This window comes from Anser anser, assembly GCF_964211835.1.
Source record: "Anser anser genome assembly, chromosome: 14".
Taxonomy (NCBI): Eukaryota; Metazoa; Chordata; class Aves; order Anseriformes; family Anatidae; genus Anser; species Anser anser.
This window is the reverse complement of record NC_139735.1, coordinates 5,063,737-5,088,324: the sequence shown is the minus strand read 5'-3', so window position 1 is coordinate 5,088,324 and position 24,588 is coordinate 5,063,737. Positions and strand designations below refer to the sequence as shown.

At 46.3% G+C, this 24,588-nt stretch overlaps 1 protein-coding gene across 7 annotated transcripts in view; it reads left to right on the top strand.

Moving 5' to 3' along the window:
* The window catches only part of RASGEF1C (RasGEF domain family member 1C), a gene marked incomplete at its 3' end in the record, with an annotated part of 81,142 nt that overhangs the window by 39,401 nt on the left and 17,153 nt on the right, over positions 1 to 24,588 (top strand). For 6 of the 7 annotated variants that reach the window (XM_083798361.1, XM_083798360.1, XM_083798357.1 and 3 more), the window contains 8 exons: positions 8,236 to 8,418; positions 10,022 to 10,144; positions 12,725 to 12,862; positions 18,059 to 18,271; positions 19,960 to 20,034; positions 23,072 to 23,167; positions 24,251 to 24,353; positions 24,454 to 24,533. In XM_083798361.1, coding sequence (XP_083654487.1) covers positions 8,242 to 8,418; positions 10,022 to 10,144; positions 12,725 to 12,862; positions 18,059 to 18,271; positions 19,960 to 20,034; positions 23,072 to 23,167; positions 24,251 to 24,353; positions 24,454 to 24,533 — 1,005 coding nt within the window. In that variant the 5' untranslated portion in view covers positions 8,236 to 8,241. Of the gene's footprint in view, positions 1 to 8,235; positions 8,419 to 10,021; positions 10,145 to 10,172; positions 12,173 to 12,724; positions 12,863 to 18,058; positions 18,272 to 19,959; positions 20,035 to 23,071; positions 23,168 to 24,250; positions 24,354 to 24,453; positions 24,534 to 24,588 lie in introns of those variants that run through there. The other variant, XM_083798363.1, reaches the window with a different exon arrangement.

Here is a 24,588-nt window from a genome sequence, read left to right as displayed (position 1 = left end):
AGCAGAGGCTGCGTTCAGTCTCGTGCCAGGGTTAGTGCCAGCTCGCTCTTACTCAGGAGAAATACTTCAGGCTTGAACCAATTTAATGAAAAGAGAAATTGTTCTGAGACTAAGGAAAAAAAGCTTTGCGTTGGGGCAGTTTTGCGGGGGGTTGTTCCCGAGCGATGGCGGCGCGTGCTGGCAGTGCTTTCTGATCCCAGGCGATGATGGTATTATGAGATAAATAACGGGTTCGCTGCTCCGCTTGCTATTGAAGGGCTTTTATTATTGCTGATGTTACATGAAAAAGAAAGTTATTAAAAAAATGTGGCACTAACAAATTGAAGCCCCCAGGGAACTGTTGCCTGAATGAGATTTTGATTGGAGTTCAATTTAATTGGCCATAAATCTCCTCATTTCTGATTTACATTCTACTTCAGCCCAGTCTACCAAATTCATGATAATCAGGTTTTCCTTTTTCACTATCGAGCAAAATACTCGGACAGGAGCATAAACAGAAATATTCCGTCAGCAAGGTGACCTTGTTCTCGCTTGCCCTGTGCTGGTAATTGATTTAATGTCTCCTCCTTACCTACAAATTGGGCCTCGTTCAGAGCCACGTCTGTCACATTTGGAGGTAATTGGTTAGCGCAGTGGTTTTTCCACTGTAGTAGTTTGACTGCAAGATGTTTCTCGTAAACCTCGAGTGCAAGAGGAGCTGTGATCGCTCTCACTGAGACGATGGCAAAGAATCGGCTGGTAGGTGTAGGCACGCACTCCTCTTGGCTGCCTTTGAAAGCAGTTATGTGCATATCTCGGAGAATAAAAGCTCTTGTTCTAGCTCAGAGTAAGTACGTGAGAGGCAGAGCCCAGTAATTTCTGTGGGTTTTGAGCTGGATCGTCCTGCAGTGTCCTTAGGGGAATGGAGTTAGGCTGCGAGCACTGCTTGCGCTGGGCCTTTCTGGTTTTGGAGGGCTGCTGCAAAGCAGGAGCTGGCTTGCTTCGTGTGCCTGCCCGGAGCAGCGTGGCTCCGTGCCTCGTCCGAGTGCCAGCAGGGACAGGACAGAGACCTGGGGGCTTGTCTGTGTGTTCAGGCCGCTCCTGGGGCGATGTCGGTGCTGTTTTGGAAGTGCCAGGCCCTGTTCCTGGGCCGAATCTTGGGGTGCTCTTGGTTAGAGCACTTTCCATGGGGAAGGTGGAAACGCAAGGAGAATTGTTCAGTGTGCAGGTTTGTAGCCGCTTTATACAGCAGAGGGCATTTTGGTTTGGGTTTTCCCCTTAAATCTGGATTAGGAGGGTTTGCGCTTGCCTCCTGATCCGCAGCACCCAGAGGAGGCTCTGCACGGGAGGGCTGTGGGGTGAATTCCCTAGGGAGCTGACTGGGGGCGGAGATGAGTAAGAGGTGAGAACCAGATGGGATCAGAGGAAATAGAATTGTCATCTAATTCCGATTAGATACCCAGAAACCAAAGCCCTGAAATTCACTTGCTGCTCTTGCGATCCCATTCATGGGAATCTCAGCAAAGTGCCTCAGCCGGTGCGAGGAATGGAAAGCAAAGGGGAGAGAGCCGGCCCGCGTCCAAATGCAGTCATTGCTATGGAGTTGGGAGAATACTGCAGTTAAGTGTTCTTTCCCCACCTTTTCTATCTCATGGTTCTTTTCCATTCTGATTCTTTTGTGTTTGTAAGTTGTGCAGCTTCATTATATTGCTCATTTAACCATTTCCAGCAGTATTGGGATTGACAGGTTGAGCTTTCTGCAATCTCACAACTTCGCGGACTGTAAATTGAATGTTTTATGAACTGTTGAAAAGGTGAAAAGAAAGTTACATCTGCTACCAGCCTCCTAATTGCATCAGCATCAAATACATTATGAGTTTGTTAATGCCAGGTACTCTTGCTGGAAAAATATTTACAACCATGGCCTTGACAACTGGAAGCAATTACTTTGCGGTGGTTTTTCTTTTGTTCTCTGAAACATCAGAGTCCTCTCTCTCCTCTTTCCGCTGCTTTGCTCCCTACAAAAGAAATAGAAAAAAAAATCTGAATTTTAACGCACCGTGATTATCTTCCAAAGTTTAGTGTCTTTTTTTGTTTTTGTTGTTTGTTTTTTTGTCTGCAAAGATGAATAGCTTGAAAATTACTGAAATTAATGTAAAGAAAAATGAACATGTGTTACTGAAGTCTCTGCTGAGCCCAGCGGTGTGTAGGGCTTGAATGACAGCAGTGATTAGGTAGTGAGGCAGGTGAGACCCTTGCACAGAGGCTGTATCTCATTCACCTCCCGGTGTCCAGCAGAAGGGTTTCTGAAGCTCTGTTACAGTAATCCGAGGCAGACCTACTTGGACAAACGCTCATTTTCCTACAGAGCTCCCCTAGGAAAGACTCATTTTAAAAACCTAGATTTCTCTGCTGCTGAAGAACCCTGCTTTTGTTAGAAGCCCTGATCTTTGGCTCCCCCAGCTCCTAATGGGCGTGCTGACACTGCTCCCTGCCCTGGTTTGGCAATATGCCGCGGTATCACCATTTCTTTGGAGGTAGATATGTGGGCACTTGTAGGAGACAGTCTCTGCTTGGCTGGACAAAGCAGGGGATGTGTTCCCGTCGTGTTGGAGTCCCCCAAAGTTTGTAACACCACAGTTAAGCTGATTGTCAGCAAGGAGGCATTGGGAGCTCTACACCTGAGACATAAATGCTGGTGTTTACATCTGACAATTAGCACAACATGAAAGCTGGCATAATGAGCCTACAAGAGCATCTCCAGTCTAATTTTAAAGCTGGGTGTCTGTCGTTCTCAGCCATCATTGATAAAGTGTCTTCATGCCAAATAGTGCATCTACAGACAGACAGAGCCTCGTGGCTCTGGGTTCTGCCTTCAGGCTGCCTGTGAAATTGTCAACGGGGACGACTCAAAACCTACCTTCGTGGTGCGACCTGCCCCGCAGTGTGACTGTTTGTGCTTCGGTCGTTACCTGCCTGAGTCTCAGCTTCGGGGTTAAAGTCGTTTCCAGGCTACCTGGCTGGTAGCTCTGGTTGTAGCTTGGACCTCAGTCTGCTGAATAGACTGGGAGTTGGTTCCTCTCCCACCTGCAGCATGAAGTAGACCAACTTTGGCTCTGGTTTCCCATCCTACCGTTTGTCCATCACAGCAGTGACTTTCTGGGGGGACAGGATTCACCTGCGTGTGAGTTAGAACAAACGGCACCTGGGGTTGGTGGTATTGCAGCTCAACGTTGAAGGAGGTTTGTATGTCTGCTCTGTGCTGCAGACCCATGCCGTCCATTGGGTTACTTGGACCAACATCCACCTAGAGAAGGTGGTAGCTGCTTGTGATTCCGGTGATTCTCTCTTCCATCTCTCAGTTGCTGATGCTTTTGAGGCAGAGAAAATCCTTCAGCAAAGCTCTTCCAGTGTCACATGGAGATATCAGCAATGGTTGGATAATAGGCTTGATTACTAAAGCTGGCCAGAAATTCTCCCAGAAGTGTTTTTTTTTATTATTTTTTTTTTCCCCAAAAAAATCAATGTGTACCATCTTCATTTCCTTGAACTCTCTGGCTCTTGGTGACAGCTTGCTCGATAGAGACTTCTGCAGGACTGAGACGGGATGCGAGACATCTGCCACCTTTGTTCAGATGGGAATAAGAACCACTCCACCTTGCTCTGGATTAGGGATATTTGTTCAAGTCTGTGCCTTGCCAGGTTATGCATGACCTCGGGGCTCCTGTACCCTGGTGAGTGCCTGCCTGTGCTCACTGGGCGCTGCCTCACGTGTCCTGCGTCCTTGCGAGGAGGACCCCGCTGTCATGGTCAGGAGAGGGAACGAAACCGAAGCCTCCCTGATGGCACAGGTGGACGCCCCAGCCTCCACACCTTCCCTTACCATCCTCTCTAGCTCCTGTAATTCTGGTGGGAGATCTTCAAAAGCTTGTGCCTTTCATCCCTGAAGTGGGAAGGGTTTTATTTATTTTGTTAATCTGGAAGTTAAGTGGGTGGGAAGATAAGTCTGCAGCCCCACTCTGTTTGTCACATGGTCCCAGCTCTTGTTTTCCCCTTGAGAGGAGCAGAGCAGATGGAAGGCAGAGATGAAATGGAGATCAAAAGTAAACAGTATGATTAAGTTTTTGATAAAAGGATAAAACACTTATCACATCAAAGCTGTTGAAAAACACATTAAACGTTTCCCGAACATTTTGTGTCCACGTAAGCATTAACTGTACTTGCTACGGGGACGTTTGTGATGGCAGGCAGTGGAGTTGAAGAATGCTGCTGGGGTATTTGCCTTGCAGCGGAGCTCCACTGGTCAGGTATTTACCTTCGTGGCCTTGCCTTGGTCACCAGCTAGCAGGAGGAAGGCCGAGCTGTCAGCCTCTTAGCTCTCCGCCAGCACACCAGACCTCTCCTGCTGCAGTCTGAATTGAGCCTGGAGAAATGTGAGTGGAAGAAGAGGCAGGCTTCCTGCAGCTTGCTGGGTCCCTGCTCAGTGCGTGGCTCGGCAGCCCTTTCTCCAAGTCATGCCCTGCTCAGTTTTCCAGGTGGGTGCTGCTTTTCCAGAGGTTTTAAGACACTTGCAGATATACATTGGTGTGGAGTTTGTGGGTGGCTTCTCTCCCAGGCACTGGTGATTGGCTCCTTGTTTTGGCACAGTGAATCAAGTCCTTAAATGTTTTGTGTGAACAGCATAATTTGTAGTGAGAAGTGTCTGTGGGCTACCTGCTTTCATCAGTGTGTTGAAATACTGTGGAATCTGGGGCCACCTCTGGGCTGTTATTTCCAGGTAAAGTAGAAAAAGGTTTTTATACCCAACATGGACTTTTTTTACAAATATCTTATGATCTGGACTAGATTTTTACTTGTTATGGTTTACACTAAAAAGGAAGCTTTCACTCCCCCACGTGATATTCTCTCCCTACTTACGATATAGCCAAGAAATGGGGAAATACTGCACTGGTTTGAGAGAGACGTATCAGAATCACAGAGAAGTTGATCAGAAGGGACCCTCGTGGTCTGTCATCCAAGCCCCTACTCCGAGCAGGATTAGCTGCAAACTTTGCTCCGGGTGCTTGGAGCCTTGTCTGTCTGAGTTCTGAAAATCTCCCGGGATGGAGACTGAACATCCTCCTGCCCAGGTCCCTGTTCCAGTTGCACTCTGCACTCGGGAGGATTTTCTCTTAGTTCAGCAGGAATTTCCCTCCTGCAGCCTGTGCTTGGTGCCTTTCAGCCGCTCGCTGTGCTCCCGAGAGGGGCTGGCTCTGCCTCTACCACCGACCTTTTCCATGGTACAAGGCGCTTGGTACAGTAAGGCGAATCTCCTTCAGGTTCTTGTTTGCTTCTTCATTTTCCTCTCTCAGTGCTTCCCTCGTTGTTCCTGTATTCTGTAGGTGATTGACAGCACAACCCCGTCTTCTGCCCACTGCAGCCAGTCCCACACTCGGAGTGTTTCAAAGCAAGATCTTATTTCTATTTAGAGCTTTTGGAAAGACCATTTTGGAAGCTGCAGGAAGAGAAAAAGAAACAAGGTGTCGCAAGCAGGAAAGTCACCGTCCTAAACTCCTGTCTGCAGAATGCCAGCATTAGTTCTTACCAAGATGAGGAGTGCAGGGGGTTTTGGTCTGTGGAGAGTTGGTCTTCATCCTGCTCTGAGGGTAACAGTGTCAGACAACAGTGAGCCAAAAGCCATGAAGTTAAAGCCTTCAGGTTTGCAACAAAGGCACGTCATTTATGGCAGAAGTGCCACTCCCTTCAGTGGCAAGTGAGGTGACAGCCAGGCACCAGCTCAGAAAACTTGAGATCAGAGCAGGAACTTCACAGTATGAAGTGAAATTTAATTTCTTAACAGTACCCAAGAAGGGTGCCTCAGCAACGTTTGTACAGCTGGTTTTATTCAGTTAAAAAAAGAAAAGATAACTTTTTAAAAAGTATTACTGTGCATTTCAGCAAGATTTCTCATGTAATGAGATGCAAAGGTTCAGGCAATATCCTGTTTAGATATGTTTCTATTTGATAATAAAAAATGGCGTTGACAGTGAGGGATTGCACTGAATAAATCATTACTTTGAGTTTTGTTTTACACCGAGGCCGGGATGTGCCCTGTAAGTTCACAGCTGTTTTAACTTTTTCTTTTTGTCATCTGGACAGCTATATGTCCATAAGATTTATTTCTTGATCTATACGGACATGTAATCTTTCTTGGGATTATTGCCATAGAAACAAGATGTAACATGGAGCGTGGTAGAAGTAACAAATGGGATTTGGCAGTCTCTCCCATTTACTACACGGCGTCTGAGCTGTGTACAAAAAGCAGCAATTACTTGCTCTCAAAGCCTTATTAACAGGCACATCTGCACGATCATTAAAACTGGATACTTCAACTTTCGTTCTGCCTGGGATGCCGTTTAGATATTACGGTCCTTAAACCGAAATCCTCGCCATCTCGTTTGCCTTGCAGTCGAGGCAGGGGTTTGTTTCCCTTTGGTCGGGCTGCAGACCCCAGAGGCAGCCCTGCTCCCGGCCTCCCAGACGATGCCGTAACCCCGCCACCGGCTCTCGGGGAACGGTCCCTCCTTTGAAGGGTGAAGCCACCCCAGTTCTGCTCGTACAGCCTGATCTCCCGCCGTGCTGGGGCTCAGCTCCCGGCGTCTCCCGGGGCTTCGCACCCGGCCTGGCTTACGGGCGCTGCCCTTCCCCTCGGCGGCCAGCATTGCTCTGGGCCGGCAACTCCCAGCAGCCTGAGCCCGGGGGAGTAGCTGGGCTGTGCCGGGCCGAGAGGTGCTTCTGCGTGCGGGGCTCTTCGGAGGAGTAACTACAAAATGTCGTGCGTGGGACTAAAGCTGAGCTGGCTGCCAGGGGTACAGCGCGCCCTGTAAGCGTGAGGGAGAAACGTCAGCTCAGGTTTGTAAGCCAGATCCGTGGGGCAGCTTTGGAAGCCGTGTGGGATGGCAAAGAGGCAGAAAACGAGGTGGAGCAGGGTGAAGGAAATGGCAGAGAAGGATGCCAGGAAAAAAAGGTGTATCTGCTGAGTGCCTGGGGCCGAGCACCAGCAGGCAGGACGAGCCGTCGCAGCAGGCAGCGTCAGCCTGTGGCCCTGTGCCTCCCTGCGTGGGAGGCGGGCGCTGGCCCTGCAGGCCACAGGGCGCAGATCCTGCTCTTCCAGCAGGCAGAGGGTATGCTCGGGAAGGAGAGCTGCGGTCCTGGGAGATGTTTTGTAGCTGCTCAGGGGAGCAGAGATTGGCTCAAGGACTCCTCCCTTTTGTCATCTCTTCCCATCCTCCCTCCTGTTGAGGTAAATCAAATCTCGAAGCAAATTGTCAGGTCACAGAGGGTTTGTGTGTTCAAAGAACCTTGGTCTGGATGATGCATTTGCTGACCTGGGAGCGAGCGTGCGCTGTCCTTTTCCCAGTCCCTGTCCTGCAGCCCAGCCTCTAGCTGAGAGCAGAGCTTTGAGGGGGCTTTCGGAGACAGCTGGAACTGCTTTAAAGCCCTCAGGGCAAGATCTGTCCTCTCCGTGCACCAATTCAGAAACAAAACTACTTTGCTGTACAGAAGAAACGTTTAAAGCTCATTGTAAGCCACAACATTGAGACAGAGCCCAGAATGCAACCTGGACAGCCCAGAGAACTGAAATACAGGGAGCTTGAAACTGGGCTACGTGCTGCGAGTTTGCCTGGCCTCCTTTCAAAGGTGCTGAGGACTCTGCAGCTCTAGTGAAGCTGATGACTGCTCAGGATCTTTCTGAAGCATATACTTAGTACCTAAGTATAGATCTAGGGCTGACTAGCTTCAGACCCCAAAAATAGTGCAGGTGTCTGCCTTCTTCCTCTTCCTCGCTTCTCTCTTCTTTGCCCTTTAATCTCTTTATCACCTCCCACATTCTCCGTTTCTCCAACTCTTTCTATTTTTCCGTCCTCCTCCAATTGATTTCTGCTCCTGCTGCTACCACTTGCTCACTCTGATGGCTCTCCTGTCCCATGGGAGCCACGGAGCATTTCACAAAACTCTTCCTGAGCAAACCCAGGCTGGCACCCCCTTTTTTCTCCCTCTTACCCTAAATCCAAAGGTGTAAATCAAAACATTTGCCTGTGTATTTCCCATCACAGGTGTTATCTGCTAATGACAACTCTAAAAGGTGATATAATGAAGAGAGGATGTGAACAGGAGGCTCTCAGTATTGGCTTCTGGTTTTCAAAGCAACCTGAAGGCAGTTGTGGCTGTGAACCTGACGGATCTTTGCCTGATGTGAGCTTTTCTCTCTTGCAGGAAGGCATGCCCCAAACGCTGACTTCTACCAGTATGTTTACCCCATGCAGCTTCAGCCCTCATCTACATACTGCAAAAGAAGATGAACAAGGAGGACTGATCTTCCAGGATGGAAACCTTACCTCAGCATCTCTGGATGCTCTAATCCAGCATCTCATACCTACCACTGATTACTACCCTGAAGTAAGCCATTCACAGTACAATAACCAGTTTATTTTTGATGAATTGGGGCAGAGCTTTATGCAAAAGTGCAAATGTGTTCAATTTTGAATTAAGAGAGCTTATGTAAAGGCTGGGTATGTTAATGAATTGCTTTGAATGCTGTTTTACTGTTCTGCATTTGTTTCCATGAAAAAGTAGCTCCCAGAGCTGATGCTGCCTGTAAGTAAGAGAACAGGGCAGGGGGAGAAGCTGTGGCAATGATGAATTAGTGATTTATCAGTAGGAGCACTTCAGAAATAGCAGTGCATCCCAGAGCGTTTTAGATGAAGACTGAAGCAAAAAATTTCCAGTCTGAACTGGCATTAAATTAGCTGAATTTGAGTAGCTGCTGAAGTCATCCAGGTTTCACTGAACATACAAAGCGTTCCCTCAGTGACAACAGAAACGCTGCTTCTGGTGGCTTCTTAATTTACCTGGGGTTATGAACACAGTGACTTTGCAGTCACTGGACAGCAGGATCTGGACCCTAAGCCTCACTCCATCAGTGAATATTCGGTGTTTCCTCATCAGCAGTGTGAGGATTTAAACTGTGAGCAGGTTTATGGTCCTGAAAGCCATTGACTTCACTGGATTTTGCACATACTCAGTGGAATTCAGAACAGAATTTTACTGGAAGACTTTCAAGTGCTAATATGTCTCTGTGGAAAGGCCTGTATTTCAAAGCACCGGAGTAGCATTGACTTCTGGGCAGTTTAGAGAGCTACTAAAGTTATCAATGCAGAGCAGACAGCGTGTTTTAAATTACCCGCAGCTCAGTTTCTGATCAGCTAAAAATAAGTAATAAAGAAGCATGTTAATTAAAGAAGAACAGAAAGGCAATAAAAATAGGTAATGGCCAGATTAGTCTGTGAGATTTTCATTAAGCAATGTGTGATAGGAAATACTACACCCGCTGCTCAGGAGCATGGCTAGGTCTGGGGGAAAGAAGATAATCCAGGCACCAGGGCGGGTTGGGAAGCAAATGACTGAGGATTCATGCATACATTTTAATTTCACTGCAGAAATACTTTAAATAATCCAAGGATTTATCCAACAGGCCTGCTCCCCTCAGGTTTACCGATGTGAGGCTGCACGTGGTATAGTTTAGCTGATAGAAACGTATTTTGGGGAGTTAGTAGAATAAATGAAATGTTCCCTGAAGGAGGCAGAGTGAGACCTTCAGGGCAGTACAAAATGTGATTCATCTGGGGGTTTCTGAGCACTGGGATGCCTGAGTCTACACGATCAGCTTCCAGTGGTCTCTGTGCATTCCTGCTGGTGCTGTATCCAATACCTGGGCTAGCTCCTGCAGAGTGACCTACACACAGTCTTCGTTGCAACTTTGCAGAGGGTTTGGGCAAGAAAAGTTTGGACATGGATGCCGTGGAGGTAGGAGATGCTGCTGCCTCCTGTGCCCACTGCAACCAATTCTGCTTAAAGGGGCCAGGAATTGATGGCTTTTAGATACACAGCTGTGTTCTGTCTGTGCCAGTGGAAATAAAACCATGGAGTTCCGGGCTTTTATGACTAATATTACCCACTGTGTGGCTGGCTTACAGCAGGTCTGCTTGACTTTCTCCCACAGAAAGCCTATATCTTTACATTCCTGCTGAGTTCCAGACTCTTCATCGAACCCCATGAGCTTTTGTCCCGAGTTTGTCACAAGTGCATTGAGCAGCAGCGGCTGGATGACCCCGTGCTGGACAAGGTTAGTTCATCTTTACATCAGAAAAATGTGAGGCATTTTCAACAGAGTTCTGGGGCTCTGGTTTGTGGCTTTGCCTCCCTTCGGATTGAATGAAACATTCTCATAAGTGTGACGGTTGTTGCTGAGATCCTGACATTGAGGCATCTTAGTACCCATGTCCCAGAGCAGTGCTCCAGCCACTAGTCACTTCAGATCTTCTTCTAATTTCCCTTTCCCACTGTCTCAGTCTTCCTAGGTGACTTTCCTTCCTAACTTCTTTAAGGCTTTGAAGCCTGCAGGATGCCAGGAGGTAGGACATAAACCTCACACACTGTCAATTGCAGATGTCGGCACACTGCTCCCTCTCCCGTTTTTACTTAATGCGTCTGACCTTTTTCTTTCTTGCTTCTGGTACAGTATGTAACAGTTCCCTTTGGCCTTACCTGTCACCGTGAACGCCACGTAACAGCATGCAGCTACCCGCTAACCTCCCGCTGCCGGCACTGACAGATTGTCTGCACAGCCATGCTGCAGAGCGGCGCTGTCTGGCACACCAGGAGCGAGCTGAAGCAGTAGTGAGGCTGTGACAAGCTGACAGAATGAGCAAATCCAAGCTGTTAGTGCGTCACTGCTCCTCCTGTTTTACCCTAGCGACTGTGCAGACCAGTACAGTGTATACCAACACATTTGCATCCTCTTGCAGTCCCACGGGCACTGTGATACAGGTGGATCCCACTGGATCGCACTCAGAGCCTCAGTGCATGATGGAAGACCTCTCCAGTACACTGCCTGGAGCAGGAGATGCATCTTGAGTGCTGTGGAGAGGAGAAGAACGTGCATCAGTTGTAATTTTCCAAAAAAGAACCCGAAATTCTGGAATGATTCTCAGGATCAGCTTTCCCAGCTTTGAAACAATATGTTTTTAGCATCAGTGTTCAATCACCAACATCTGAGTGTACCTCCTTCTTTTGGCCTGTGCAAACCTGAGGAACTGGTTGCATGAGTAGCAGGAGCTATGTCTTCACTGCACAGTACAATCAGCCAGACTCCATAGAAGTCTAGTATTTAGGTTGCACATACAGTGTGAGTTGGAAATATCTGTGTGAGGTGCAGCATCCAGAACAGTTTTTCTGAGGTGTGATGGATTCTGTTCTCTGATGCTATGCCAGATGCAAATTCAGGAGGATTAAAAATGTGAGCATTCCAAAGTTTCACTGCTCATTAAACCTTGCAAGAAATGAGAAACATTATCTTATTATGATCTCAAACCTACCTAAAGTGAATCTGCATTTTGGACATCCCTGTAGTAACGCACAGTTGGTGGGACAGCTGATTTTGTGTTACTGAGAGTGGGGCTGACTTTGAAACTGCACATCAGTGACCTCCCATCCCCTGAGCCATGTCCTCTGACTTGCACCACGTCCTCTCCTTCCATTCGTAATAGCAGTTTATACAGCTGGAGCAAATGTCTCCCCAGACCTTTGTAGTTTCCAATAAAGCTTTCCCTTTAGCAGCCACCTGCTGGTCTTTGAGCATGAGCTTAATGCTAGCTGACAGCAGTTATTTTTAGAGATGTGGTTCATTGAAACCTGTTGTTGGTGGAAAGCTGAAATACGCGTTTCAACCACCTTGGTTGAAAAGCAGGGAGCTCAAGAGTATAATTTTTCCTGATTACAGGGTACACTTTAGCTACAGTACGTAAGATGCAAAAGAAGGCTGTTTGTTTGGGTCTGTGTTTTCTGTAAATAAAGATGCAGTTTGTTGTTTAACGCAATTTCCTTTTCCCATGTTCTTGGATAATGGAGGATGAAAGCTTTGGAAGCAGCTGCACTGGCCGTCTGTTGAGATAATACTAAGGCACCAATTGTGCTGTTCCCCATATTTCCCTCCTTGTTCTGTATCATCCTGACTGTTCCTGCTGCTGCATCCTCAGATAAATCTACACCAAAAGCAAAGTGGGCACCAGCTGTGTGTTCTGTGAGTGGGTGTCCTTATCCTATCATGACCTTGAGCTCATGTGGGAAGAGAGCAACGTTGTCAGTAGTCCAGGTAAAGTTACTAAGGCCTGGTGTTTTGTCCATTTGTTCTTTCTCATGTTATATATGCCACCGGTCACTAAGCAGTTTTTCCATCCACACAGAAAAGAAAGAAGCAGAAGACTCACCACTTTGTTGGTCAAGAGATACGTGATAATCATTTTGGGGGGGGAAAGGGTAAATGCATACGAGGGTTGTAAGTTCAAGGGAGAAGAACACATGGTTCAAATCAGCCAAAAAGCCAGTTGTTTTCAAAAAAGGTACAAAGGTTGCACCAACAAAATGTCCAGCCAACTACAAACTGGCCAATTGCATGTGCAGAATACTTAAATCTGCATGTAAACCAGATTGTTGTGCATGCATCTAAGTACGGGTATATTTGCATGCCAAAATGTGTCATTGGTGCAACACACCATTAGTTTGCATGTGTGCAGATTTTGCAGGTGCAACTCTTAAGTGTCTTCTTTGAAAATCTGGCCCCACATTCAGTAAGATATGTATTTGCTGGGACTTTAATGCATAAACCCATTTCAATCCCTATGCGTCATTCTGGTTTCCATTTCAGGCACGGATCAGAAAATTCGGACCCAAAATCTTACAGTTGCTGACAGAGTGGACAGAAACATTCCCATATGACTTTCAGGAAGAGCGGATGATTGGCCATCTGAAAGACATGATTCACAGGATAGCCCCATGTGATGAGGTGAGGACGGCTGACTTGTGACATTGTGTGGAAGTGTTCAGTTCATTTTCCCACTCGGTTCTTCCTTTTCCTCCTGATGTTTGCCACTTTTCTAGGAACTCTGCCTTGGAACTCTTCAAGTTTTGTTCTCCTCTAATGGTTAAAACCTGTAGTAGCTTCCCTGAAAGCCATGTCTCTTGGTGTAGGTACTCCTGTGTTAGTAACACAGGGAAACATCAGAGTAATCAATGGGACTCATCTACTGCATATTCCTGTTTTACAGACAGAAGATCTGATACATAGGATAGACTGATAGTGGTGCTTAGAATTCAAATAGCAACAGAGGTGTGATCTCCCAAATTATAGTCTAGCAGAGGAGTGAAGTATCGTGACCTGAGAACAACCATCCTGCCCAAGCAATGGCTTAGGGAGCACTTCAGGATGTTTAATTTAGTGAATGTGGAGTGGAACAAGCAGCTCATCATCAAGTGACATTATGAAACTAAAAAAGATGATCAGTTGCTTAAAGGTGCCTGATAAAGGCTTCCTATCTCTAAGAAAATGAGTGGTTGTGAAAATGGAAACACTTTTCATTCCTTACCTTACGTGTCTTCAATCTGGTAACTGTCTTGAAACAATCTGCATTTTGTCATCTTTTTCATCAGTGAATCTAACAAGGGTTCAATTTGCACACTCCTGTCCTGTGTGAAAGAGTTCACAGGCCCTGTGCTTGAGCTGGTTGATATGGTAAAGCTGGCACTCAGACAGAAGGTAGACAGACACAGAATGGCAGACTAATGCCACTGGGATCCCCATCCAAGTCCACGTGATCTGTGGGCCAAAATGTAGCTCCTGTTGAATCCGGTCTGTTTTGCTGACATGGTGGGGTTGCATGGGACAGTTCCTACCTTTAACAAAAAATAAAAATGGTTATGGGTATGTAGCTTCTCTGGGCATATAAAAGTGGCAGAAGACAGCAGTTTGTTGCCCTCTGGGCAGAAATTCAGTCTATGTAGTTACACGGTCTCGGTGTTCGATTACATGAGCTGTGTGTGGCAGAGCAGGACACAGTCAACAGCGCATCTGTGAGACCTGCTTCCAAATTCAGGTGGGCGAACTCCATAAATTAATTCAGAAACATTAAAAGTACCACAAAGTCCATGAAAATAACAAGGATAAGAGCAAATAGCGCATGGAGAGTTTCTAATTACTTCTAGGTTAACCATGGGATGTGGAAGGACTCAGTCCCATTGGCAGCATCAAGGTCAGGCCACAGATGTGTGCAATTCAGTGTAACAAAAGGCACGATACCCACTAGGGCAAAAGAGGGAGGGTGGAGAGAAAAAGAGAAAGAATTAGCAGAGTTGCAGGAAAACGGAAATGAAATTGAACCCTCCTACCCACATGAAACACAAGAGAAATGGAAACAGCTGCTCTTGGGCTGGGCTGGCATCACAGCTGGCACTTTTGGGTGGCTCTCGGCTGGCACGGCTCGGCTGGACCAGCCTGCGGGAGAGACGGGGTGGGAAGGGGAAGCTGCGTGACTCTTCTCTGGAGGTGAAGGAAACAAAAAGGGCTCCCGGGAGGGGCCCAACTCCATTGACCTGAGCAGTCAAAATTCTTCTTCAAGGGAAACAGGCAATGAACTTGCTCCTGCCAACCGCCAAGAAAGGCACCAGCATCTGAACTGTACAGACCTACCAAAATCATGTCTACTGGAAAGAAGGAACCAGCCAACGGGGCAGACAGCAGGGGTGTTATGGGTGTAGAGAAAACCATTTTAAAAGGCAGCTGCTTTGTGTTAAGTACCTGCCCCAGTAAAGAGAAGTAAATGGTACAAACCAACCTTCTGCGTACAAAGCAGTCATTTATTTGCCTAACCTGGGCAGATGCTGCACACCTTTGCTTTGGAGCATGCATAGATGAGCAATGACGTTCTTGGGTCTGGGGGGCCTCAGACTGGATTAGGTTCAAATCATTGTTTTTCAAATACTACTAGGAACTATAATTGCAAGTAATTATGCCTGAGCGAAATCAATAATTAATTTAAGGAACAGCTCGTATCCTGCAGATGCAAATTTCTTTTTTTTAAGGGGCAGCACGAAAGAGTGGTGGTGCCCATTAGTTGTTTGGGAAAAAAAGTTGTTCCCGTTGCGGATGAGAGAAATTAAAGATTGAAAGATTTGTGAGGTCATCTAGTCCATGTAGGTTAATGCAGGATTTTCCCCTGCAGTGTACGCTTCTGTCCTTTGTGTAGTCCAGAGGCTCCGTGATGTGCTTAGGAAGGTGTCCATGCTGAGAAGCATTTCTTAGTAAGTGCTGTGATTTGCATTTAGAGCTAGAAATTTTAATTAAAATTTGAGCTCCTAAGCCACCTGCTGAGGCCTGCCGTCTTCAGAGTAACTTTCCCAGTAAAGAATGAAACATTTTCTTTAAATATTAAACAGTAGTAGGCTTCTTTTGACTGTTAATGTGGCAATGAAGTGAAATAGGTTGACAGAGTCCCGCACACGGCTCCTGTACAATGGGGGGTCACTTGGTGGCAAGGTAATTATCAGCACGTTGAAGGTAATGAGCAATGTTGTTTTCACCTACTGAACATAGTTTAAAGGAGGCAGGAAATACTTTTAAAAGGGCAAAAGCAGTTTTTAATTTTATTTATTTTTTTTCTCCCCTGATACACAGAAAAGGTTTCAGGGTGGGTCTCTCAAGAGCTCTCTTTTATGAATAATCTTTTCTATGTCCATTAACTCTCTCATTTTGTTATGTTATCTGGTTGGCTTACCCAAATGTTTGTCTATTGTTGCCTATATCAAATTTTTTGTGTTATATTCCCTATGACACTAGATGAAACTAGATCTCGTGGTGATGGTGTATTGAAAGACTTGCTAAATATTCATGTCTTTCAAACAATTCTGCTGCTTTTTGGCTTTTCATCCAAACAGTGAAGAATTTGATACTGCACAGACATGGCTGAGCAAAGATTTCTCATCCAAACTCCTTTTTGAAAGCAAACCTGGTTTTCAGCTAATTTTTTTTAGCTGAGTGCTTTAGAAAAGTTTGATTTCGGAAATTAATTTCCACGATTACCAAATATGTTCACAAAATGCCAAAATATGTCACTAGTTGATTTTCCACTAAAAATAGTATTCTATTCATAGACCTTGGTAGGCTATTCTGAGTTTTGCAAACGTACCTGGATGTAAGCTGGAGAAATATTTAGATGGTATTCAGTAGTTCAGGCCCAGAATGGCCTTTGTAAATCAAACGAGTGACCATCTGTTTGAGTAGGGAATTACATGAAGAAGACCAGCAGTCTCTTTTCCATGGAGCTGGTGTATATCAGGAAGAGATAAAAAGTGAAAGATGTTTTGTATTTTCTAAAAACTATTTCATTTATTTATTTTTACATCTTCCTCACTCAGTTTTCACTCCTCCTCTGTGATTGTTTCTGAATGAAACCTCTGTTGATGTTCTTGAAGATGAGTCCCTCCTGCCTTCTGGGTACTTGCTTTGTTTTGGACTTAGCAGCTCTGGTTTGCAAAATAACCTGTCTACATACTGCTTCTCTGGCTGTGCTCCAGCCTGGCTCGAAAGAACATCTTCCTTGTGTGAAACGAGAAGTACCTCAGCAATGTGAAACCTGCTGCTAGAACTGTGTACACGTTACAAAGCATTGCAGCAGAAGTTGAAGCACTTGGGATGTTCTGAAGGCTTCCAGCCTCAGACCGTAATGGGAACAGGGCAGCAGTAAGCATGTTGTGGAGACACTGCTTCCAGGGTGCAGGTGGGATCCTGTGTCAGCAAGGAGAATACTGCCTCCAGTTTCTGGTACTTTGGATACCTAATACATGAGCTCTAGTCAGTGCCGAAAATTGAAGGCTACCTGCAGTCTACAGAAGTCTGGAGAAGACAAAGGCTGTTTCTAAACCACGGGATTCAGGGCTACTTCCCAAGCACGCACTTGGGCTTTGTGCAGCCTGGGCTGTGGCAGAGGTGTGTGTTGGCCTCCACGGGAAGGCACACGTGGGCCAAGTCCCTGTTGTGACAATAAAAACTGCGTGGAGGGTGCCAAGGTGTACATCTGCTGCACAGTACAGATGTAGCACAAGAGGGCTCTGTGCCAGCTCTGGTTTCACACTGGCATTTTACAAACTGATGTTACTGGCAACTTGACATCACTGAAATCTGCTGGGATGAAGGGAGAGGAGGTATTCCACACATGAGCAGCCAGAGAATCTCTCCACTGTGCATCTTTGTACTGGCGGAGGAGCTGATAACAGGCCAGCCTGAAAACTGCTGCCCCAAGTGACTGCTCTCTGAAATGGAGCGAGCACCTGCGCCTGGTGCTACTTCTCTGGCGGGGAAAGCAAATGAGGCCTTCCTGCAGAGGAACACCTCAGCACAAGTATACCCTGTCCTCCATGTGAAGCTTTAGCCCAAGGACTTTTACAATTAATCCTCGTCTTCAGAGCCCATCCACCAGTTCTCTCAGCTTTATAATGTCTGCATCTGTCAGTCATGAAGAATTGAATCTCTTTCTGCCCATCCTCCATGGCCAGCAGCTCCACTCTTTTTTTGTAAAGAGCTGCTCCAGCTCTGAGAGCAACCTGCACAACTTGGTAATGATCATCCCGCTGAGCACGTGGCCATGCCTGGAATACGATATGAGCTTCCTTCAGTAGCAATTAACATTTTGGATATTAAATACTCAAAGCTTTGCAGTGCTCAGACCACTTTATCTGGGTAGCAAGTAACAGCGTGCTTCTGCTGCTGTCAGCTTAAAAGGTTGTAGAGAATAGCTTTAAAAACATTTCTTCGTCTCAGTAAGTTAGAGTTGACCAGGAACTATGAACAGGTAGTTTTCAGCCAACATGTCACTGACATAAAGGATGGGTACCAAATGCTGCAGTGCTCCAGAAAGCTGGAATAACTCCTGTTGCAGCATTACATCTTCTCTGATCCCAGCAGCACTGGTGTTGGCAGCAATATGTGAGTGTTGGTGCCAGCCCAGCCCACCAGCCCTGCTCGCCTCTTCTCTAGGCTGCAGTCTGTTGCTGCGGTCCGGAGCACAGAGCTGTAATTAAGCCAACTGATTATTCTGGTAACCTGTTGCTGGCTTAGGAGTATTTTGCAGAAGGCAAAATTCAGCTTAAAAACACACCTTTGTCAAATGCTGTGGGTGGTTTATGTTCCTTTCTCTCCCTGTCTCTCCAGGCCTACTGGAAAAAGATGAATCAACTTTTGCAGACCCTGAATCAGAAGCTTGCAACCCTCAGCCACGGGCAAGAAGGGATTGTCAAGATCAGTGCTGCTGTCTCTGATAAGCTGGTTGCCTTTAAAAGTAAACCGCCATCAATTCAGAGAGAAATCCTGAGTGTCTGCAGTGACCCTTACACTCTGGCTCAGCAGCTGACACATGTGGAGCTGGTACGTAGGAATGGTTTCCAACTTCTGCAGTCAGAGATATTATTTTAAGCCATCAGCTGCTAAGTATTCCAGACACAACCAAAAAACGTCTGCACTGCTGCAGCACATCCCGTGCTGTATCATCACTGCAGCAGGAGGCAGGGTTTGATAGGTTAAGAGATGCTTGGGAAGCAAGATACACATCAGAGTGTTCCTGTGCATCTTGGGGCACATCACTTTACCTTTTCAGCTTGCTTATTCATTAAATGCGAGTCTTAGTCCCAGGAAGGTCAAGAGGTTCCCCCATCTGTAAGGTACTCCCTCTGAGCCCTAAAACCTGAAGGTGCTATTGAAATGGCTGATCATTAGCCATTTTATTAATTTGGGAGAAATTTTAACAATTCAAATCCATTCTTACAGATACATAAAGTATCTGAGTTGCCTGATGTTTTTCATTCTTCCCTTTGTTACTTTGTGCACAGACATCCAAGGGCGTGCAAATACCAAAAAACTCCCCACTTCCACACAAAGTCCTGCTGTTTCCTCCTTAGACTGCAGTTCACTCTCCACCACCAATCGCAGCACCAAGGTCTTGGCCAGAGTGCTGTGCTGCACACCTTTCTCCCAGGTTCAGGTCCTCCGTGGGTGCTCACAGAAGAACATAAAATATTATTGCTGCCATCTGCAGATCTTCTGATGTTTTAATAATTTCCTGATTGATTTTAATGGTTTTTGAGTGTCCTGAGATTAGGTTGTATGAATTCTAAAATATCTCCACTAGAATAGTTTGTGATTTGTGACCTACTGAAAATGTTTTTTTTTTCTAATAAACTTGTTAACGGGAACTGAAATGGCAAATAAGAAAGGACATATTTATTGCGTGATTAAAAACACTGCCTTTGATATCTGGTAACCTGGTATGATCATGCTAATGACTCAGTTTTCATTCCAAAGCATTTTGGAGACTAGTGACAGTGTGGTTTTTTTTAGCCCACAACACCTACTGTGGTCCCTGCTCCTGGTGCAGAGGAATATAACCCCTCTGCCGGTGGTGTGACTGGAACTGCCAGGAGCTGGTGGAGATCACTGTCCCTTCCTAAGAGAGTGCTGGGTGCTTTATTTACTCGTGGTTTGGGTAATGCCCGGGACGCTCTACAGAGTAAGCAGTGCCTTGAGTAGAAGCAAATGCGTCTCTCGTGCCTGCCTTCCCCAGTGGCACCCAGCCAGCACCCCAGGGCATCACCTGAGCTGCGCTGGGCAGGGAGGCAGGGTCAGGGCACTGTGTGCAGCTGGGCGCCTGACTGCTATGGTTACCAGATGACAGCATTGCTGCCGCTCTGACAACTGGGAAACAAAGCTGTTGAGAAATGCTGGACCACAGCAGGTCTGTGGCAGTGCCAAGCACAGAACCGAGGACTTGCTGGCTCCCACGTGAAGCCTTGTGCATCCAGCACCTTTCCCTCTGCACAGCGGGGAGGGCTCTTGCTGTGGCTTCTCAGTAACGAGACGTGTTTATTCTCATTTTCCTCTTTCTGCTGAAATAACTCTAATTGTTCTTATGAATTTTAATGTCTCGTGCTAGTTGGCTGTCTACCAGTTCAGCAACACCATTCAAAACTTAGAGATAATGGGAAAGTTCTACCAAGAGAACCAGAAGACTGGGATGCTTTCTTATTTCTTCCTGTCTCTCTCCTTTTCCCCTCCAATAGGAAAGGCTAAGTCACATCGGACCTGAGGAGTTTGTGCAGGCATTTGTACATAAAGACCCTCTGGATGGCACCAAGGTACAATTTGTCCACTTGCAAAATGGTTCCTGCAGTAACTGTTTGTTCTGGGTGAACTGATGTGAGCTGAACCGATCCGTAAAAGCAGGGCCTGGGACATATGTCAGCCAACTGGCAGAGCTGTATTCTGACGGCAAGGATGGGACCTGCTGGTAGATCTCTTGCTGGCGGGTCATTGTCATTCCTTCCTTGTGAGAATATGTCCCAGCCAGAGACTGGCCTGCGTGCTGAAATTCTGACCTCTGGCTTCTCCCCCTAACCTGTTTTGGCCAGGGCAGAGGGCCTGTAGCTGTACAGAACCAGGGGGTGTCTGCTCCTAGTGTTAAAGGCATAAAGACTCTGGACATGATGTAATGCGCACAGCGTGTGCCCAGACACCACAGTAATGAGTCAGTGCGTCATGAATCAACAGCCTCTGCTCTCTGCACACAATAGCTTGTAACCCAAAGCTCTGCGGGGAACGGAGTGCCTGGTCAGGGCTTCCTCCAAAGTTGCTGGAAGCCAGTCGGAGTCTTTCCACTGATTCCAGTGGGGTTTGAGGCAGCGTTTCAGTGAGTGCCTCAGCAAAGGAAGAGACTTTCTGGCTGGAGAGTGGGAGTCTGAGATTTCACGTGCTGCCAGGAAAGAAAGAGGGTGGAAAATTCTTCCCCAGAACCAGACCCATGCATGGGCTCCCACTGAGGTCATCCATCAATGGCAGAATTTTATCATTAGAAACAGGGAGGCTTCTGTTTGTAACGTTTCCCAAAGAGCACCAGCATAGCTTGTACTTGGAAAGAGGCACGGACAGACAAGAAGTGCAGCCTTGGGCTCTGTCCTTCTCTCACTGGAGTTACGGAGATTCGGGGAGTAAAATGAAAGGGATCAGATGAGGGTGCTGAATCTGGGTGAAGTTTGGAAGAGTGGGAGGGAGGCGGCAGTAAATGAAGTCAAATTCTGTCAAGCCACAGAGGGGAAGGGATGCTAAGAAGAAGAAGGAAATGTTCAGCAACAAGGAGGTGTGTGCACAATGGCTGTAGCTGAATCTAGAATTTCTAATGTGGTGCCAGCACAGAGTAATACCGAGATGTGAAGGGAAACATCGCCTAAGGTGGACAGGTGGGATTAGAACGGGAGGTAGAGAGCCTGAAAGTAGCAGTGGGATGGGAAATCCAAGCAAATCATCTCAATAGACTCTGACGAGATTTTTCTAAATAAACTTGACAGTTACACATATTCTTCAGATGCAAAACTGGACATTGGGGTTCTGCCCCGTACCAGTCCTGTGACTTCGCTGTAGTGCATATTGAGAGAGAAAAGAAGAGCTCAAAGCTGGGATGCATCACTGCATTGCCTTCTTGCGTGAAGGCTTCAAAAGGTTTCATTTATGAATGTTTATCAAGCACTTTGAGAGCTGCAGATGGAAGATGCTAGGGAGGTGCTAAATATTGTTGCCGTTTATAAATCTTAACCTTTAAAAAGCTGTCTGTTTCAACTTCAAATGTATGCATTTTACACAAGTTTTGTGGCATTAGCTATCGTTCTTGTGACCTGGCACGGGACAGCAGTGTTGTAATGGAAATACCATATTCAGAACAAAACCTAGGTTTCGCATACTTTTTTTTTTTTCCCTGTAACAGGGAACAAGAAATACCACAGAGTGCAAGAACAGCAACTGCTGTGGATAGGCTGGGGCTGCTTTGGGTTTTCTTTTTGTTTGATATTCACGTGCTGCTTGCCAATGTTTACTTCTGAGATGCTTTTAATATATATATATATATTTATTGTATGTATAGTCTACTCATAAAGTGGCTAAGAATTTCAGACGTGTTAAGATTTGCCCCCTAGTATGGTACTGTGATTTCTGTTTCCAAAAATGCCTGCATGCAGAATTGCAGGTAAATGTTTTCTTTCTTTGAATTACGTTGATTCGAAGAATCTTAATGTAAATCATATTAAGGCCTATTTCTTAAGGGTTTTTAGGTTCTTGTTTAACTTACATAATACGGGTAGTCCTATTGACGTTCATGGAGCTGCGTTTATGCATTGTGATTTTCTTCTTGGTGGCATGTATTTATGGCAGCTCTGGGAAATGATCATCTGTGTAAAACAGAAATTCGGTATTCTCTGATACCCTCTAGTGGATGCTAACGAATGTTCAAGTAAATCAGGTGAACTCCAGAGAGCAGTGTGTCTGTCCTCTATGGACAGTCTCTGAATTTAGAGCTGGGAAAAGGAGTTCTTACAATTCTTACAACCCCAAGCAGCATCTTCAGGCTGGGTGAGCTACCCTGTCACTCTGCTGAAGTCAAATTATCTGCTGATACCAAAGTAACTGCAGGAGTTCAGTCAAGTGTCTGCTCCCACAGCCCCTATCAGCTGTGGGGATTTATATAAAACTTCATAGAAGAAGCAAAAAACGTGCTTCTTGTAGTGACTCTTACTGAAGAAGTGTCCTGCATGTATGTGACTGTTCCAGAGCAGCCAGAAAGACAGTGCTGGGGCACTGCACAGCCTGTTACCCTGAAAACTCGAGAGAATAAGAGAAATATTTTTCCCATAAAGAAGTAACTAGCAGTGTTTTTTCTCTTGCTTACCGCTTGTTCACTTCCCTGAATTATAGGGAACTTTATTCCCCTCTAGAAAAGAGCTGTGGGTGATGGTGTTCCCTGAAGTGAGGGGAGTGCTGGAATCAAAGGCACAAACGGGGCGGCTGTGGAAAATTGTGCTTGTTTTACCTTCTCTGCGTGGTGTTGTTGCTGCCTGCTGGCTGTTAATAGCAAGCAAAGGTCAGCGCAGGCTGTGTTGGTGAGCAGACAACATGGGGATGTTCTCCAGGCACTGGTCTGAACTGCGTGGGGTGACACACGGGGCGAGACCCCGTGCTTCCATACGGCACCCACCCACTCGCTGCCTTTCTCCAAGGAGCCCTTAGTGCTGTCTTCTCGGTGCCTGAGAGACATGTGGTCAAGTGATTGCTTTGTGTAGGATGTACTTTAGCAATCGGGCAGCTAACTGAAATGCAATTACAAGTCTTCCTGTGCTTTTTGCTCCCCAGCCTTGTTTCAGCGAACAGAAGAAGACCAGTAACCTTGAGGCCTACGTGAAATGGTTCAACAGACTGTGCTATCTTGTAGCAACAGAAATTTGCATGGTAAGTGGAATATATGTGGCATACTTTACTGCTGCTTGAGGTACCAGTTTAAGGTGGCACATTAATAAGGAAACCAGGGGATTTATTTCTTATGACCTAGCTAAGTGTCTGACAGTAAGTTTTAGCAGTGCTGCATTCACAGGAACAACCTGATAAATGACAAGCATATTGCAAAACAGAGCTGGCAACACACTGGGGATACGCTTTCTATTGATGTAGTAGGAGCACAGTGTGGAATAATGAACCCTGCAGGGAAAAAGAGAGGAAAAAATGCCTTGAATTATCCTCTGAGATTTCTGCTGGAAAAGATTCTAGTGGAGCAGTATTTGTTAGCTGTCATCCTGAAGCTCTGTTGTGCATGTGAATTCCCATCGCGTGGCGCTTTGTCCTGCTGCCCATTGCTGTAGCTGTGACTAGTGGTTTCTTTTTTCACTTGGTAGTGGTTTTAGTTTGTTTAGACTGACCCCATCAAAATGAAATTAATGTTTTCCCCTTTGAAGGGGAGAATAGTAACGGGATGAAACAGTGTACGTAGCTCGTGATTTGACAGCATTGTCATCTGAAGATCTTCTTTGGCAAGGTGGGGTGATTCCAGCCCAGTTACAATGCGGATTAAAATGCAAGGTTCCATTAGGCCTGGCCTTCGTGCTGAAAGGCCCAGAACAGGGGAAAGAGTTTAATGCAGGGAAACAAAGCCTTTCTGGGACAAAGGTGCTGTGTCATATGGGTGTGAAATCCTGCTGTAGGAGAGTCAATGGTGATGTGCCCACTGACTGCAGGGAGGCCAGCAGGGAGTGGAGGCACTGCTTCTGGGCTATTTGGGCTGACTGCTGCACCACGGAGACACTAGCTGAGGCAAGCCTGGGTACTGCCGTGAAGTTCTTCCATGCCATGGCAATGAAAGCTCTGATTTTGGACACTGCCAGTCACCGGCATCCACTGGGTTGCTGGAATAGAATTAGGGCCAGCAGCTGATAGCAGCAGGTGGCTTAAGTAGTGTGGACCCTGCTATGTGTGGGATGATTACCTGAGATGCCCTCCAATTCTGCATGTGCTTATTACAAATATTTATTTAATTTGCAGCCTGCAAAAAAGAAACAGCGAGCACAAGTCATTGAATTCTTCATTGATGTTGCCCGAGAGTGCTTTAACATAGGGAATTTTAATTCACTGATGGCAATCATTTGTAAGTACAGCTCTAACCAGATGTCACCACTGGCTGTAACGAATAAAGGGGAAGCCTGACTCTCATCCATGGCTTTTCTTTTCCACTCTCTCCCTCACAGCTGGAATGAACATGAGTCCAGTTTCCAGGTTAAAGAAGACTTGGTCAAAAGTGAAAACAGCCAAATTCTTCATTCTTGAGGTAAATGAATAAATAAAGGCATGCTGCCTGAATTGTATTTCGGGTTTTTTGTTGT